The 17,250-nt window shown below is 55.1% G+C and overlaps 4 protein-coding genes across 4 annotated transcripts; 2 read left to right on the forward strand and 2 right to left on the reverse strand.

Moving 5' to 3' along the window:
* Nucleotides 1-520: 520 nt before the first annotated feature.
* On the forward strand, nucleotides 521-2,346 carry HD553DRAFT_7961 (uncharacterized protein). Its single transcript, XM_046184492.1, has 6 exons — nucleotides 521-926; nucleotides 1,020-1,114; nucleotides 1,225-1,304; nucleotides 1,386-1,479; nucleotides 1,551-1,972; nucleotides 2,049-2,346. The coding sequence occupies exons 1-6, from the start codon at nucleotides 677-679 to the stop codon at nucleotides 2,275-2,277; spliced, it is 1,170 nt and encodes a 389-aa protein (XP_046040165.1). The 5' UTR covers nucleotides 521-676; the 3' UTR covers nucleotides 2,278-2,346.
* HD553DRAFT_7966 (uncharacterized protein) lies at nucleotides 2,258-2,883 on the reverse strand. The gene has a single exon (XM_046184493.1). The coding sequence runs from the start codon at nucleotides 2,805-2,807 to the stop codon at nucleotides 2,415-2,417; it is 393 nt and encodes a 130-aa protein (XP_046040166.1). The 5' UTR covers nucleotides 2,808-2,883; the 3' UTR covers nucleotides 2,258-2,414.
* Nucleotides 2,884-4,566: 1,683 nt separating this feature from the next.
* Nucleotides 4,567-7,299, forward strand: HD553DRAFT_8018 (uncharacterized protein). Its single transcript, XM_046184503.1, has 6 exons — nucleotides 4,567-4,728; nucleotides 4,812-4,945; nucleotides 5,026-5,286; nucleotides 5,365-6,183; nucleotides 6,246-6,297; nucleotides 6,365-7,299. Exons 2-6 carry the CDS (start codon nucleotides 4,849-4,851, stop codon nucleotides 7,218-7,220), a joined length of 2,085 nt encoding a protein of 694 aa, XP_046040167.1. The 5' UTR covers nucleotides 4,567-4,728; nucleotides 4,812-4,848; the 3' UTR covers nucleotides 7,221-7,299.
* Nucleotides 7,300-12,711, reverse strand: HD553DRAFT_8004 (uncharacterized protein). The gene is made up of 5 exons (XM_046184500.1): nucleotides 11,014-12,711; nucleotides 8,157-10,942; nucleotides 7,867-8,087; nucleotides 7,689-7,793; nucleotides 7,300-7,621 (listed from the first exon to the last, which is right to left on the reverse strand). Exons 1-5 carry the CDS (start codon nucleotides 12,492-12,494, stop codon nucleotides 7,379-7,381), a joined length of 4,836 nt encoding a protein of 1,611 aa, XP_046040168.1. The 5' UTR covers nucleotides 12,495-12,711; the 3' UTR covers nucleotides 7,300-7,378.
* Nucleotides 12,712-17,250: the final 4,539 nt, after the last annotated feature.

The raw sequence follows: 17,250 nt of genomic DNA on the forward strand, positions 1-17,250 counted from the left end.
ACGATCAGACATTCCGATCAGATCGCATCATCGCAACTCGCTCTCGGCGAAATGCGCCGCGTGTACCGTAGCATAGTTTTGCTTCCCGCGTTTCATCCCTCTAGCCGTGTTGTCTCGTCACAGATCACAGAGGTGCAAGAGAGAAGCGGCCCCTTATCTCTGTTGCCTGATCTTTGCGCAGGGGACCATCTGATCGTTTGACACTCGAGCTCATACCGCCCACGTCATTCACCGCTGTCACTTCATCGCGACGAAGGAGCAAGATCGCGAAACTCTATCAAATGCCATCAATCCCCCCATCGAAACTTCCATCTACCCCCCCCCCTTTCCCTTCTGTTCTTTTGTTTCAAACCTCGGTCATCGACCTCCTTTCGCCCTTGCTTCCGCCCCATCCTTTGACCTCGGCCACCGGGCCAGGAGAGGATAGCTTCCGACCTGATCGGTGACGAAGACATGCGCAAAGGATGCGCCGGAAGCAGATTATGACGGAGGGGGGAGGTGACATGGGTGGATCCTACGATCCTACGTCGACCTGGTTGTTGGTCAAAGGGATCGTCTGGAGCTGGAGCTTCTCCAAGCTACCAAGAACGTCAGATAAGATATCAGCTTGCCCCTGTATATAAGGTCGACATCTTGGAACCCTAGCGGAATCACCTCTCGGATCGTCGACGGAACCATGACCTCTCCAACCCAACGCGGCACCTGGAACGCCGAGGTCGACAAGCTGAAGAACAGGCTCTCCGTGCTTTCCCAGAGCTCGATGGACGGTGAAGATCAAAAGAGGTTGAGAGAGATCGGGATGGCGCAAGATCGAGGGGGTGATAGCGACGGAGGTGAGACTGTCGAGACGGGGCAAGAGGCGGGGCAGAGCGATTTCGTAAAGGCCAGACGACAAGCCGATCATGCGGACGAGATGCGTTACGATTGTGAGTCCTCTTTCTCCCCATGCTTCGTCGTCTCCGCACCTTCTTCTCCTTTGGCTTACCATGTTCGTTGCGCTTTCCATCGGGCCTCCTCAGTCTTCTTTTACGGGACCCTCATGCACCCGTTGATCCTGACCCGGGTGTTGGGGCATCAAGACCCCGAGCTCGAATTCCAGGACGCCATCCTGCTCGTCAGTGCCTCTGGGTTATTCTGAGCTCGACTTCCTTTCCTAGCTGATATCTTCCCAATCTGTGCGATCGCCAAAAACGAATCTGGAATCCGACCTCGCGACGATTACAGGGCTACGTCAGGCATTGCGTGAGGGGTCACGACTATCCGGCCATCCTACCCGTCTCGGAATCGAGCAAGCTGTTGAAGAGGCGAGTCGACGTGTCTGCGCCCGGTCCTCTGTGTTCCCGAATGCCGTCGGACTAAGATTATGTTATCCTGTTCTATCTCAGACGATTAGACGACGATGAAGCTTGTGTCAGAGGGACTTTCGTACGAGGTCTGACCAAAGTGGACGTGCTCGCCCTGGATGCATTCGAGGGGGATGTGAGTCGAATATTCGCTCTCGACCATGTACTATCTCGGCTTGTGCTGACAACGAGCCGCCCCACGGGCAGAAATACGCCCGAGTACGAATCAGAGGTTCCGGGGGTACTCCCTCTCCCTTCGTCTCCCCCGCCATCCTGACTCCCGGATCGGACACCTTGTTGTTCGTCGAGGAGACCCCGCCCGTGCTCAGTCCCAACGGAATGCCACCAGGCAATGGCGACATGATCAACCACAACGACACCGCGCGCCCCAGTCCGTACTTTGACAACCTCCCCGTTCGACCACAAATCATCACCCTCGGCCCGCCCATCCAGACGTCGACCATGTTCGGCTTGGGCACGGGTCCGGTGGACGACCTCGTGAAACCTGACGTGACGGTCGAGCGCGCTAAGAAGGGGCTGCAAGAGGGGGAAGAAGGGTTCGCAGAAGTCTTGGGCTGGGTCTATGTCTGGAGGTGGGACGTGGGCAAGCTCGAAAAGGAGATCTGGGAGTGAGTCTGCAGCGTCTGGTCTTTTCCGGTGAATTCGGTCAGATCCGGCTGACACCTCGGTTTGACGGTATCGCAGTTTCAGAGCCTTCTTGGCGGAAAAGTCTCATCGATGGACCGGGACTTATCATCCGCCCAAGGAGGAAGAGGGAAATCAATCAGGTATAGGTGGACATGAACAAGGGCAGCCTGAGAATGGAAAGACCGGGGCGGACGACAAGAGGCCTCCTGGAGGGATTAGGAACGAGAGCTTCTACAAGGACGTGGATGATCTGATGGATCGGTTGAAGGCTGGGGAGACGAGTTGATAGAGGATTCCGGTGGTCTGGGTTCGAGATTGATAGAGGATCGGATATGAGTTCTTGAGATTGCTCTTTTTTACGAGACGTGCAAGGTATATATTTACGAATAACGATGGCATCCTTTGATCCCTCTTGCTCGTGGTCTAATCCATCATCAACCCCTTTTTGAGCAAGACGGCCATGACGACCAGATGCGTTCCGAGATGCACCCCAGGCCCGCCCATCTCTTTCGTCCAGACGGCCTCTCCACCCGTAATCCTCGCGATCGCCCTCCAGATCGGAGCTACGTGATAGATCGACAAGGCCAAGGCCATCCTGCCGTCCTTTACCCTCTGTTCGACCCCTAGTGTCTGGTTGGCGAGGTGGACAAAGGTGACGACGGACGTGGACAGGAGCAAAAAGGCATAATTGCGGAGGATGTGACCGGTCTGCGAGCGAGCGAGTCGGTCCGGGTTAAAGGAGAGGGCGAAAAAGTTGAAAAAGGGCGGGATGGCGAGGAGGCCGTGAAGGTAGAATGCGAGGTTGGATCGGGGCATGGTAGGCGGCGGTGTCCAAAGGTTCGGTTGGAGGCTTGTGCTGTGGTGATGAGAGCTATTCAGCACTTTCTGTGACAGCTTGATGATGATGATGCAGATGATTGTGAGCTGTACCTCCCCCTTCCCTCGGCCCCGGCGTTCATGAGAATGGTCGCAATCAAAGAAAAACATGTCAGGCTCCCATGATCAGTTCTTGTCGGTCGTCGTTCTTGAGAGCTCGAAGACCTGGTCATATTCACAAGACAAGGGTCTATCATGCTGCTCGTTATGTCAGCGGAAACCAACAGTTTGGCCATGACGATGCCGGAACCCACATTGACAGACCTGATCGTCTTCAATCCGACACTGAAACACGCAGACACGGACTCGTTAGATCGGCTGTCTCTCGTCGACAAGGAAGACTATGACGAGGTATCCCAGGTCCTCTTTGCCGATGGTACCGGATTGCGCAACAGTAGAGGGGAGACGGAGTGGAACGTCGTACTCAAGCAGATGGGGTTGGCTAAAGGTTTGATGGGGTTCATGAAGTGAGCCTCTCGTTCAGCTTTCCGTATACCTGTCTGGAGCTAACACTGCGCGAACCTTTTCGACACGATAGCATGATCGAGGATCAGTCGTTCCCTGAACCAGAAGAGAACACTTTCCAGATCATCCATTCCAAGAAGCGGGTCACTTGTATTTACCAGATGGAGCAGGACCATACGCTCGTTGCCGTAAGTCAACTCTCAAACACGCTCTGTCGAAACGTAGATGGCCAGAACTGACAATCCCCCTCCTGCCTCTTCAGGTCTTTGCGGTACCCGTCCCTCCAACTCCGGCTGCGACCTCGAAGCCTTCGTCGTCTACGAGGCACGCCAAGCTACCTCCCGCTTCTACAGCTAGACCGGTCTTGATCACCGACGAGCAGTACGAGGATTCGCTCGCAAGGGCTTGTGGACGTTACCTCGTAAGTTTCACTCCCTGCTCCTTATCTGCTGGTCAGCCCACTTATTCAGGAATGCTGATTCATGCTCGCTTCACTTGGTATGGCGTAACGCTCGTTTTCCAGGTCGAGTACGGGTCCCCATCCAACACGCTCAAGACGCAAGGCAGGGAGGCGGTAGAGTCAGCTCTGAGGACATTCTTCGGCGGGTGGATCAAGGGCGCTCGGCCTACCCGAGAAAGCTTGACCGGACCGAGTTCGGATTTCGAGCATGAGGCCGCGGGTCTAAGCAATGAGCCTACGACCTCGGCCGCCTGGGAGGCCTTGGTGAAGGAACTGAAAGGACAGGGTGCGGATGTGGAGGCCATCTTGATCTCCTCGGACGGGATATTGGCGCAAAGCGATAGTGCTGGCGGACGTGGGATCTTGGATGATCTAGCGTTACAGGACCACCTCCGTTGGAAGCACGAACAAACTCGTCAAACCGGTTCTTCGCCGCTTGACGGGTCGCAAAGCGGAAAAACTGTGTCAGGTGAAGCGACCCATCAACACCGCTCGGAAAGCGGGACTTGGAAGAAGCTGGGCATCTCTTCCTGGGCGCCCTCGTTGACTTTGGGGTTGGGGTCGAGTGAACCATCAAAGGTCAAAGAGACTGCTCATACCTCGAATTCTACTTCAGCTCTCGGTGTCGGTGCGAGTACGGGCGGTGCGAGTACGGGCAAATGGGGAGGGATTGGACAATGGTTCGGGATGACTTCGGATACGAATTCGGACTCGCCTTCGGGTTCATCTTCTCGTCAGCCAGAAACTGCTGGAGAGCTCGACCATGCTGAGAGCGCTCAGAAGGGAATGAGCAAGGACCAGGTGGATTTAGCTAGTCTGCATTCGGCCTTGGAGTCCGAGGCGGGCGAGCGGGAGGTGAAAGAAGGGCTGGAATGGACGGTTGAAGAGGTCTGGGTGGACAAGGGCACGACCGAGGCTACACTGGCCGTTGTTATCGTGAGTAGTAGTCGGTCCCATCAGCCACGAGACTTAGCTGGCCGTTCTGATCTGCTTCGTGGACCCGTTCTTGTCTTTGACAGAAGGACGGCCGACTGCTAGCCATTGCAATGCAAGGGCATGACGTTTCGCTCCTCAGAATCCTCACATCCACATGCCACACAGCAATTTCGGCGCCCCTCTTCACTCGACGTGAGAAGATTTCCCGGAATCCCCAGTTTGTGAACTTCCCCCTCTGATCTCAACAGCGAAGCTCTATGGACTGATAGATATTCGCACCCGTCTTGCTTCAGCCAGCAGGAAATGAAAACGAAGACGAGCATGAAGAGGACGAGATCTCCTACCACAACCCACTAGGACTAGAAGTTCGAAAGACGCGTACGGCCGGACGAGGGGTTTTTGCGCCAGGAGATATCCCGGCGGGAACAATCCTCGAAGAATCACCGGTGTTGATATTGACTCAGCACGAGTGGGAGCAAGGCAAACTGAACGACGGAGTTCTGGGCGGGTATGCGTTTAACTGGAGTAATGGCGGGATGGCGGTCGGACTCGGGATAGGTTAGTATCGGCTGTGCTTTGCCCTTGCGACCTGTTGCTGACTGAATCACCATGAACCTAAATACACGGAACGTGCAGCTTCGATGTTTAATCATTCTCCCAAACCCAATGTCAACTTTATTCGCCGGGCTCCGACAAGCAAGTCGCCCGACGTATCACCCGCCATGGTGTTCATGACTTGTCGACCGGTTCGCAAGGGCGAGGAACTCTTTATCTGTTACGGACAGGAATCGAAATTGTGGTTCTCGCCGGATTATGGGAAAGCAGTGGCGGAGAGCACGCGGGGTTACGAGGAAGAGGCCGCGGAAGCTGCCGATGCCTTTCTGAGCGGGTTTGAAGGGCTGGCAGCGGATACAGAGGAAGATGTGGAGCACGAACCGACGAGAGCTCCTCTCGATGTGCAGCTTGTCGATCCACCAGAAGCAGTCATAGAATCTTCACTGGCCAACCTGACAGGAACAGAAGCGACATCCGAGAACATCTTCTCAGAGCTGAACGTTGAGCAGGACAATCTCAAAGACGAGGATGAGGAAAAGCGAGCTCGTAGACGGGAAAAGAAGGCGCTCCAGGACGAAAAGACTGCCAAGTATCAGCACAAAAAAGCCATTAGAAAGGCGGATAAGAGCGCGACGACATCCGCACAGTCAGAGGTTCAACTCGCACCGCCCGTTATGACTGATGCATCAGCCCAGTTGGAGGAGCCGTCGTATCAAGCGGCTCTGCAGGCAATGGACTTGGCACCCGCCATCATAGTTTCTGTAAAAGACGTCGAAACTATCAAAGCAGAAGAGGTGGGACAAGACGAATTTGAAGGCGAATTCGGATTTGCGGGTTGGCGATCGGTCAAGAGAGTGCCAGGGCTATCCGAGGGGGGAGAGCCAGCACTGGATTCTACTCGTACGTCACGCGGCGATGCCCGACTTGCAAATGCCTCCGAGACTAAAGCTTTTGCGGTACAGTCGAAATATGGGCAGCCGACCTGCCAGCTCAGCTAATTGGGAAGTTGTCGCAGTACGTCAAAATCGATATCGTGTCAGACGGTTTTCTCACGGCTTAGACAAATTTGGTCTCTTCGCAGATACATTCGTAACCGGCAGCTAGTCGAAGACGAATTGTCGCATCTGAGACGGATCTACAAGAATCTATCGGCTGGTACGACATTGATCGCCCTATACTTGACATCAAAGAAATCCAGAACCGAGGTACAGGCGGATCTGGCCGATTACGACTCAGAACTTTCTGACCTGAAGCTAGTGCAAAAGACTGTTCCCGCCCGCGCGGCTCACAGCATGAAAGAGGTCGAACATTTGCGCGCCCTCTGGCCAGTCGCACTCAGGCAACGGCCCATCGTGGCCTCCGACTTACCATGGTCTGCTGACCGCAAAGCATGGGTCAAGAACGGGATGCAGATAGTGATCGACTTGGCGAAGCGGAATAGAGCTCAGGGCGAGCTTCCGGTTGCAGTCTACGCTGCCTCGCCGCCGCTGGAAGCGCAGCTGAATGAACCCGACGCAATACCTCCTACTCCCGACATTAGGGCGTCGGGAGTCGACACGCGTAAAGCGGCGCGGCATCCTCTGCGACATGCGACAATCAGCTGCGTGACCGAGATCGCGAAACTTCGCACGGTTTCACCCTTTGCCGACATTCAAGCCACCAGAAACGGCGCGGGTTATCTGTTGACGTCGTTGTCGGTCTTCATGTCGCACGAGCCTTGCGTCATGTGTGTCATGGCACTGGTTCACTCGCGGGTCAAAGAGGTGTTTTACCTGTCTTCAGCGGGAGGCGCATCGAACGGGGGTGGGTTTGGCGGGAGTTATCCTGTGCATTCACACTCAGGGCTCAATCACCAGATGGACTTGTTTGATTGCTCGGATCTTGTATCGCAAGCGGACATCGACGATATCACGGTTGCGGACATCGTGGATCTCTGATGAAGACTTGTATTGTACTACATCTGAATATTGCAGTCTTGCTCAAAGTTGGGTTTCTTGGCGCGTGCGCTCTTTCGTATATACAACGGTGGCTAGCCATTCTTTCTTGCTCAGTGCGGGGCTGATTATTTCGTAAAAGGGCGTAATATTCTGGTTCATCATGAGTTGTGTTTCTGCGCTCGCGTCAGCCGACGGTCAGATCCAGTCGAAATGGACGGCTTTCGTCGCTTGCTCGGTGGGCCATCAGAGTTCGAGGCAGTGATCACGGTATTGAGGCGTTTCGAAGGTATAAGGGGGGAGTCGTAGGACGAGATTTTGGGGTCGGCCAGAGGAAGCGGTAACGATAGGGTCAGAGTTGTGTTTTGGTTGTCCTTGGTGAGCGAATCGCCCATGCATCCAAACTGGAATTCACAAGTACAACGTCGGCATGAGCGGCGGCCTGTGGAAGCGATGGGTCGAACCACTCACCAGTATACCGAAATAACGACCACCTTTGAAGACCGCATTCCTCTGTACGGGTGCGTCGCCCTGTGCACCCAAGATGGTTTTGATTTTGGCCAGGGGTTCGGGGAACTAGGTAGGCGATAGGTTGTGGTCTGAGTCAGAACGGCCTGGACGGTTACAAGCTGAGCAGAGGTAGACTCACGAGACCGGCCATATCTTCTTGAAACAAGGCTGAGGCCAGGGACGAAGGCACCTGGATGGTTGCGGCTTCGGCCTCTGCAACGTCTAGAGGTAACCATACTCCGTCGACGCCGGCGAATTTGGAATCCCGGAAGATCATGCTGGTAGCATGTTGACCGACTCTTCGCTCGACCTCCATTACCGAAGGGTGCTTCAAAGCTCGAAGCAGTGCGGAAAAGTTGACTAAGGCATTTAGAGAAGCGAGTCAGTACGTTGTGCTATATTGAAGGTCGATCGATCACTCGGACATACCATAATCGCTTTCGATGCGGCGGTAGATCAATGTTTCGTTCCACGATATGGCAAAGACAGATACGCTGTCGATGAGCAGAGCTTGAACAGGAGGGTACGTCGGCTTGCTGGCGTTCACGAAAGTAGGAGTCGAAGCGGCAGGACGCGGGGGTGCTGGTAGTCTAGCTGGGAGTTTGGCGTAGGTCGTCGAGGAGCCCGTCTGAGTCTGGAGCGGCGGAGCAGAAGCCAGCTTCGCGAGCGGGGCTGAAGTCGATGCGCCGGGTTTTGGTTCAGTTCCAACGACAGTATCCATCTTTGCTTTCACCGTGACCGCTGCGACGTCCTGTATGTCGGACCTCTCAGAGCCCACTCCGACTCCGGAAGGTGTCCTAACATCACGATCACCACGGAGTACAGCTTCTTGCATGCCGTCTGGATCCGTCGACTTCGTCAAAACAGAAGGGCTGACGCCCATGGCATGCTCGTCCAGGTCGGAGTACTGGAAACTGGCACCAAGTAGATGTTCCTCGTCCCGGTTTGCGAAATCAGTATTGGAAGGCTCCGAGACATCCTCCAAGATCGTCTCGCCATCGGCCCAAGCAGAAAGGATGGCATCGGCCACGTCTTCCATGCCAATCGCGTCGTCTGGGATTTGGTGATCTTGCCGCTCGCCACCACTACATTTCGACGGAGACCCCGAGGGGTTGCTGCTCGCAATCGCCTTGGCGCGTATGAGAGCGCGGGCAAACCGGGCCTTCTCAATACGGCGCGCTCGTGAGCTTGTATCAAGCGTCGAGCCGACCCCGATAATGCCCCAGACATCTTTTTGCTGCAGCGTTCGATCGGAAGAATCGCTCTTGGTTGACGCAATGCTCTGACAATCTGGCTCGCCCCGCCGCCTACGTTTGCCTTGATCCACAGCGGCAGCGGTGACCGCAGCGTTCATGAAGCCCCACACATTGTCCAATTCCTCCATGCCAACACTCTCGGGGCCCAACAGGTCTGCCCACGATCGAGACAAATGTTCGTTTGACAGGTCAACATCCTGGTCAAGCTCATCGCCACCTTGATGGATCAGCATAGAATCCCTAGGGGTATGAGCGGAATCGACGTCCATTGCAAGGTTGGCGTCTGTCTCAAGACTACAGATGCACGCCGATTCGCAGTCGCTGATAGCCAGTTGCCGTCCAAGATCAGGCAGTAGCTCCAGGTCGCTGGTTCCTGCAATGTTTTCGCCATCAGTTGGCGATCCCCCACGTTCCGGATCGCTCTGCCCAAGAGGATACTCTCGGCTCGATACTGTGCTGGATCCGGCTCGATCTGCGAAGGTGGGCGAGTTCAGAGGACTTGGAGCTGGACAAGCCGGAAGTGGAAGCGACAGTCTCATGAAGTCGCGTGCGCCTACAGAGCTCTTGCGACGAGGTCGAACCGATGTGATGGCTTGGCTCGAGCTGGCTTGCGCGACGGGAGCAGTCGCTGATGTCATGACAGTATCGCCATGTTCGGCCTGCGTTCCCACCCCTTGTAGCTCCTGCCTGGTGGTAGAGATCTCGGTCGATTGGTCGATGGAATCCGACAGATCGGGCAGCAGTTGACCCAAGACATGAACAGCATTCTGCAATTCTTCGTCGACATCCAGGATCTCATCCGAGCCCATGCCCGAAACGGGAGCCATGAAAGCTTTCTTGTGTTCCGCTTCATCGTCCTCGTCATAACACGTCCTGGGGGTCGTGGCGGGCGTATCAATCTCGCTACCTTCAGCATCTCCAGGACTAAGCACATCACGATAAGCCATAGGGTGGAACCCGACTCGTTTGATCGAGGTCTTTCGATAACCGAGCCTGTCGAGATCGAGCGTGTCCATGAATTCGGTTGCAACCTCGTCCTCATCCTCGGAAGAAGAACCCGACTGTGCATCCGGCGGAGATAGCGCAGGCATATAGTCCGAATCTTCAAACATGCCGTCCAGGGGGTTGCTGGGGAAGGCCGGCTCCATGATCGGCTCAAAGGGCGAGAAACGGACTTGTGCGATAGGCGAATCGGCGACCGGTACCATGGGCGGACTGTCCATGAAGAAGGAGCGGGCAAGATCTTTGATGCTTCCGGTCATAGGTAGCCCGTTCTCGTCCCGAGAATCATCAAACTCTTCACTGTCTTCCTCCGAATCATCGTCGGTCGACGTGCCGGACATGCCGTTATCCTGATCGTTGCCATCGTCTTCCTCGATAGACTCGCTTCCCGAGCCATCGTCGCTTGTAGTCTCATACTCGCTTGGCGTGTCCATCATCGTTTCCGGATTGGCGTCCGCCGACTGTCTTATAGGTGCCGTCTCTGCGACTGCGCTGACCATGCCTCCAAGCTTGATCTTAATTTTCAATCCTGTCGGCTTGACCGGATTTGTGTCGTCCTGCGCAACCACATCCATGGGATCTTCCGTAGCAGACCTGCTAGACGCTCTGACCTGTTTCGCTTGCCTACCGCTGCCATTTCTCTTGACTTGCGTATGCGATGTCTGCTTGACGACATTCATGGCGGACGCAGATTCTTGATCTTCTGGCAAGTCATCAAACGGACTCGTCCATTCGCGACCTCCCACCCGTCCTTCGAGGTAATACACCGTCCCCTTCCTCCTGTGGCCATCTCGTGCCGCCGATGGATGGAGCGCAGGAAGAAGCCGAGATTCCAAGGCGTAACCGGCAAGGATACGTTTGCGGATGAGCATAATTCGCTCGGGCTGATGTACTGCGCATCGTCGAGCATAAGCCCGAATAGCGCTCTGCACCAGGTTTTGGGGAGCAAGAGCAGGGCTACACAAGAACGTATACACATTAGCAAAGTTGATCAGTCGATCCAAGATTGAAAGTTACTAGAAGCTCACCTTGGTCGGATCCACCCTTGGTTCACGCAAATATCCCCAATCTCGGTCGGCGTCAATGCCCTATTTCCGAACGTCTCCAAAGCCGCACAAACGGCCATAAGCTTGTCGTCCTTCATGTCGTCCTGCACAATCTGTCCGTTCTCCTCTTCATCCTCATCCGCCGTGATGATCCCGCCATGATCAGGCTCGATGACGTCCGCCGGAGGGAAAGGAATGGTGCAAGGATTCTGTCCCTTGGTGCTCCGGAGACTGTGAGAGGTCGGACTGGCAGGTTCCGTCGGTCCTTCTTGAATCGTTCTTTGAGACGTGATCTTGCCCCGAGCCCTCTCGACCCACTGTCTCGAGGGTCTCGCGGACACGCTTGGTGCAGGCTTAGACTGGAAAGTCGTGTCGCATTGCCTCTCACCGGTCGTCGATATTGGAAAGGCCAAAGTCGGCGCAGATCGAGCGATCGGCGAAGTCTGGATCGCAGTATTCTCTCTTGTTGGCGCTGGAGTCACTGGGTCCTGAGTTGACGACGACTGCTTTTCTCTCACGCCAGTTTGCTCTTCTACTTCCAGGTTCGTCGTCCCTGAATCTGCCGATATTGAGGCAGTCACCGATGCGCTCCGACTGGCCATCTCCGACCGAGTCTCGGTTGTACTCTTGGTCTTCGTATCCGACTTGCCCCATCCTTTCCTCCAGCCCCTGCCCTTCCTGACCCGTTCTGGTTGATCTTGCTTCTCCTGTTGCGGCTCGGCCTTGATCCTGGACGGTCCCGCTATCGCCGATTCGACCTGAGTGACCGAACTCGGTACCTCATGCTTGACCTTCTTCTCGTTCTTACCTTTCTCCTGAGCCAGATCCACTTTCGGAAGAGGTTCTCGCTTCACCATACTTGCGCGTCCTTGCTCCTGTTCTCTAAATCTCGCTGACGACCGGGTCGCTATCGTCGCCGATCCTGATCCTGCTCCAGCGACCGGAACAGATTCCACCACGGTCGCGTGCAGTCCAGAGACTGAAGCCCGTCGACCTCCTCCGCCTCGCAAGCTCATCGACCGTGGGCCCGGACCGGCAACTGCAATGGCCTCAACGCTATCACCAACTCCGGCATCGATTTCGCCTCCGGAACCAATCCCACCATCGACCTTGACGGGAGACGTGAGCGGGGCACGATCGTGAGCCGGAATGACGACCTCGACCACCCGACGTTTCTCCTTCACCGTTGTCGTGGGACTTGAACTCGAGCTTGACATTCCAGCTGCTGGCGACATCGACCCGACTCGCTCATTCACCGTACTCCTTCTCCTCGCTCTCAAGCCGATCGGCTCTCTGCCCTCGATTTTGGCATCAGCTCCTGCTGCCGGCGATGGTGATGGCGAGGTTGATGAAGATGAAGAAGCCTTGCCGAGAGCCGACCCGACAGAGGCGATGGGGAGATTGGCAACATCCCCAACGACCCTGGACCGAGTGGACCGCGTGCTGGGTCTAGGACCTGACATGCGTTCCCAGCCGCTCGGTAGTCGAGAATGTCCCGGAATGCCAGGGGTTGAACTCTAGCAGTGTTTCGTGGCGTCTACGATGTCTTGATGCCGAGATGATTGCGAAGAGTACGGAGGGGTTCTGGTAGGAATGGGAAAGAGGCGAAGAAATTCCGCTGCGAGGTGCAAGGTTTGTAATCCAGTTGTATCTCCAGATTCAAGGTTGGCGGGCCGAGGTAGAGCGAGTCGAAAGCGAGGCTTCTAATTGCGAGACTGTGGACGTGTTTGCGACTCCTCACCGGGAGGGGGATCCGTGCTCGAGAGAGAAAACTGAATATAGCGTTGTTCAAGGTTGCAGCTACTGAATAGATCAAAGGCGAAACGTGACGGCGATGTCGTGGAAAGTGGTGAAAGATTGCGGTCACGGAGAAAAGGAGGTGGAGAAAAGTCGCCACCTATTTCTTCTCGCTGGCTCCTGGCCTAAAGGATGACCTCCTGATCGTCTGTGAATGTTGCGAGAGGGTAGAGACCCTTTCTCTAATGGCTAGTAGTAGGAAATTGCTAAATGGAGAACGACGGATGACGCGCGGGAAGGAGGTGAAAGGTGCGGCGAAGTGATGATGTGTCGTGTCGTGTTTGTGTTCGTCCGCTCCGATGCGATGGCTGCTTCGAGGTTCGAGTTCGAAGTGATCACAGGAGCGGCGCAAGGGGAGAGGAGAGGGGGGAGGTGTGAGGTGTATGAGAGAGATAACGAGGGGTGTAGATGCAAGCAGGTCGACCTCGCGGAAATGGATGAGAACGGCTCATCAACCGCCCTCGCGCGAGAGGGGGAATGTGGCCACGAGCGAGCGAGCGACAATCTCACATACGCGTCGCCCCTCGCCTCTCTAGCCTCAAGCGCCTAATCGATAACACCAGTGTTGCACCGCGGATGTCGATGTACAGCATCAATAGTAGCGATATACCGCTCACAAACTATACAAATAATAGACCGTGCGACTAGTCCTACTATTACAATCCTAGTTGAACATCGTGACGGTGCTACGAGGCCCATCCGTTGCCTGTTAATGGCCATATGCTCGTCTGTTCCTGCGCCTGCAGATATGCATGAAGGGAAGCGCAGTCAACCACGTCACGTTATGGCGTGATCAGAGTCTGAATTGCTGCATCGACCTCGATGCGAGCTACAAGCGAGAGCACGAAGATCAGGTCCCGAGACTTTCTCACAAACCGCAACCCGTCTTCGCTGTGCTGTCACGATGGCGCAACCATCGAAAGGAAAAGCGCGAAAGCAATGCCCTCGCCTCATCTCTCCGACCGAGCCCGGAGCATACCTCCACATGTCATCGTCCAGCTCTTGTAGGTGCACAATGCTACACAACACATCACCGTGCCGTCAGCGACGCCGTCGTCGGCGCAACAAATCGTTTCGACCAAGGCTGTGTGCCAACCACACGCACAGCACGCCAAGCGCGAAAGACGGAGACCCCGGATCTGGTCAGAAACCCCCGCAGTCCGGCCCCAGAAGCGTACATGCAGATGGGCAGACGTAGGCTCCAGCTTTTGCAGGGGGCAGACTATTTTCCCCGTTTTCTCATTGTCTCGCCCATCTATTTCGTATTTCTCGACCAGCACAGGGTTAATCTTCCCCTCAGAGTGAAAACGCTGAATAAAAACCCGTTTTTCAGGTTGAAGTTGAAAAAAACGCTAGAAAAGGATGTCCGCGATGCGCGCCTTTCGGAGGTGAAGATCGAGATCCCTTCGTTCGCGCGTGAAGATCGAGCTGGTCCTGGATGAGAGAAGTGGCCCCCGGTTCGAACGATGAAACGTCCCGAAAGCGACCGTTGATTCGAGAAGGAAGCAGCTTTGGGGAAGTGATTTGTTGTACGGGCGCGCCTGGATCAAACTCAGCATTCAACGTAGCTCCTGCGCATTTTCTTTTCTTCTGCTCTGCTGTGTGCGCAGGTGGGCAGCCAAGGAAGGGGGGTGAAAACGTTGATATCCTGCCGATGCCCGTGCCGTACCCTCGCCGGACTATACAAATATACACTGTCGGTCACGGGGTCAAGAGAACGTTCTCGATGTTCACGTTGCGTCCGTTTCGGATCTGACCGTGATGTCCATCATCCCCTGTACTCGTGGAAGGTGAACGTGCGACGACGCGCAAGGCTCGGTTTGTGTTCGTCGGTGCCTTCTGTGGGGCGACACCCCTCATGGTCGTAGATGCCATCGAACGAGAGATTCTGGATTCGTATCCTCTCGAGTCAGACGTCGTCCCACATGTCGACATCTTTTGCTCGCCATTGCTAGCAAGAGCGCGACCTGAATCTCGTGATTTCCTCGCCACTCGGATACTCCGTGCTCTGCGTCGTCAACCGCGGGTCGGAACTCTTCAGAGTTTGCGTGATCGCCCAGACCCGACGTCATTTCGCTTCCTCGTTCGTTTTGTTCGTTCCAGGTCCAAGCCTGCCGGTCTTTGGCTTTGGCGTTTGAGACCGAGCCTCGGGCGAGAGGCAAAATGACAAGAGACGGATCCAGGGCGAGCAACGTGTTTCGATCACGACGACGGCGATCACGGCATGCGCGGGCCTGCATTGCATCGCGCAATACCGTTTTTTACGGGCTCGAGCCGTCGGGTCATGTCATCAACATGGGTCAGCGACCGTGCGTGATTGTCGGCTCGCGACCGTTGTTCGCACCAGTCGGATTGCGAGAGGTGATACGAAATGCGCTGCTAGATGCCCGTGTCCCATCTATACCAAATGCACCCATACGAAGAACGGTTCACCACGGACCTGTTCTGACCAGGGATCCCCTTGTTTACCTTCTTGCGTGATTTTCATCTTTTGCCTCCTTGGCCTCGAGGGAGAAAAAAAAAGCCTCCATGATCGCCTTTGCCCGAAGTGATCGTCCCGGCCGGAACGACGTAGTAACGTAGTCTCATCCCCAATTGTAGCGTAGCGTAGCAAAGAGGTCATCCGGCCCGCAGTTGTAATACGATATCCATCCAAGCAAGTCTTGCCCAGTCTTGACAGACAAGGCATTCCCTTCTTTCCCTTCACTTTCGCCTTCGACATCATCGACTGGATCGACCTCTCGCCCAGTTTTACTGCAATTCCAAGAGAAACGTTCGCTCGATCCTCCACCCGACTCGATCTTTCAAACGCAAACGCGCTACGACGACATCTCGAGAATCCTCTTGTCCGTGCAAGCGAGGGTAAAAAAGATCGTCCTCTCCCCTCTCTCCGCATTTCTACTGGGACCTGACCCCTGGTGGATCGCAATTACCCCGAGTCACTTTCGGTTCGACCCCGGGTTTTACGTTTACGAGAGAGAAAATCGAAATCGAAATAATCGAAATCGAGATCCAGCTCGTGCACAGTCAGCGAAACTCGCCGAATTTTGGGACACACGTTATCGCCAAGGTCATCCACCCCATCACCCTTTCAACCCTTGCGCCCACCTCTCTCATCACTCGGTCGACGAAAGGACGGTCCCACCCCGCCGTATACCTTTTAGGATAGGTCTAGACAGGGCGATCAAGTGAAAACTGTGGTCCGACGTGTGTCGCCTTTTGGATTCGTATCAGCTCTCGATCCCGAACAAAAGGCCGTATCCCCGAAGACCGACCCACATCACCTCTTACCCCCATCAACTGTCAAGCAATACCATCAACCTTCGAACCTTTATCGACCGTTCTGAGCACCGTATCATCAACAAGTCGGGAAGCAGATAGGTTGAGAGAGAGCAGGAGACTAGACTAGATCCGGAATTCAAACTACAAAAGGTGAGTTTCAGACTTTCCTTTTGTTCTTCCTTCTTTTCGTGGAGTGTGTTTCGAGGGTGATACAAGGTGGATCGGGTTGGGCAGAGAGGGTAGAACGAAGTGTTCTCTCGATCGCCAGTCGTGATGATGATCATCATCGGTCGGCTGCGGCGGGGAGTGAGGTTGCCGAGAGCGAACGTTCAAAGGGATTGATGGGTTTCAGCATCAAACAAAACGATCAAAGGGGACACACGCAGATGAAGCATCGTGTGGGTCGGCAGGGTGGAGTGAAAGGGAGATCCTTGTGAAAGAGGCCGAGAGCTTCGCCGTTTCTAGCCGAGGATGATCTGCCACGATTGGAAAGGAATCGGTGGAAAGGGTTGTTACAACGGATCACGTTCGAGATTACGCAGCGCAGCGATGATCGATTTCGGGTTCGAAACTCTCGACCATCAGCAGATGACCACGATGTCGGCCACGACGACCATCTCCGGTCTCCGACCTATGACCTCGGCGAGCACATGTACACATTCCACAGGCAACAGAGGTCAATTTCGTGCCGTCAGAATGGATGGAGCTGGAGCGGGGTCATGAATCGACCCCCCTTGTCACGTTCCTTTCCCCTGTGGCCCCCCACCCGAACACCGCTCACCTCGGGCCAAGCGAACACACATTTCAGCTCTTTTCCATCTCCACGAGCTCTGGTCGAAACGAATCAAAAAGGCTGATTCACCTTTCTTCACATACCATCACCCCACCTTGCATACACCTTTGCCTTTATATATACCTCGGTGTCGTTCCTCGTCGACCTTTCATAATTCACCACCACCCATCACCTACTCGCACTCGACCGACGCCATACATCACGACATCTGACGACTCGTTTGCGACCGATCACATCATCGCCTGCCCTGTCCCTCGATCCTCGTCAACCCTGTCACCATCGGGTGCACTCACGACCTCCTTTCATCCTGGTCACGTCACCTCGTCTGAAAACCTCGCCTTGGCTAC

Source organism: Filobasidium floriforme, assembly GCF_021052385.1.
Source record: "Filobasidium floriforme strain CBS 6241 chromosome Unknown HD553scaffold_1, whole genome shotgun sequence".
Classification (NCBI taxonomy): Eukaryota; Fungi; Basidiomycota; class Tremellomycetes; order Filobasidiales; family Filobasidiaceae; genus Filobasidium; species Filobasidium floriforme.

Bases quoted from the DNA above. Each gene is read 5' to 3' on its own strand.
- HD553DRAFT_8018 (XM_046184503.1), top strand. From the start codon at position 4,849: ATGACGTTTCGCTCCTCAGAATCCTCACATCCACATGCCACACAGCAA. The intron at 5,287-5,364 runs GTTAGTATCGGC...CGGAACGTGCAG, and splicing joins GGCGGTCGGACTCGGGATAG to CTTCGATGTTTAATCATTCT. The intron at 6,298-6,364 runs GTACGTCAAAAT...GTCTCTTCGCAG, and splicing joins CTAATTGGGAAGTTGTCGCA to ATACATTCGTAACCGGCAGC.
- HD553DRAFT_7966 (XM_046184493.1), bottom strand. From the start codon at position 2,807: ATGCCCCGATCCAACCTCGCATTCTACCTTCACGGCCTCCTCGCCATC.
- HD553DRAFT_8004 (XM_046184500.1), bottom strand. From the start codon at position 12,494: ATGTCAGGTCCTAGACCCAGCACGCGGTCCACTCGGTCCAGGGTCGTT. The intron at 7,794-7,866 runs GTGAGTCTACCT...TCGCCTACCTAG, and splicing joins AAGAAGATATGGCCGGTCTC to TTCCCCGAACCCCTGGCCAA. The intron at 7,622-7,688 runs GTGAGTGGTTCG...TGTGAATTCCAG, and splicing joins GTCGTTATTTCGGTATACTG to TTTGGATGCATGGGCGATTC.
- HD553DRAFT_7961 (XM_046184492.1), top strand. From the start codon at position 677: ATGACCTCTCCAACCCAACGCGGCACCTGGAACGCCGAGGTCGACAAG. The intron at 1,115-1,224 runs GTCAGTGCCTCT...CGACGATTACAG, and splicing joins TCCAGGACGCCATCCTGCTC to GGCTACGTCAGGCATTGCGT. The intron at 1,480-1,550 runs GTGAGTCGAATA...CCCCACGGGCAG, and splicing joins TGGATGCATTCGAGGGGGAT to AAATACGCCCGAGTACGAAT.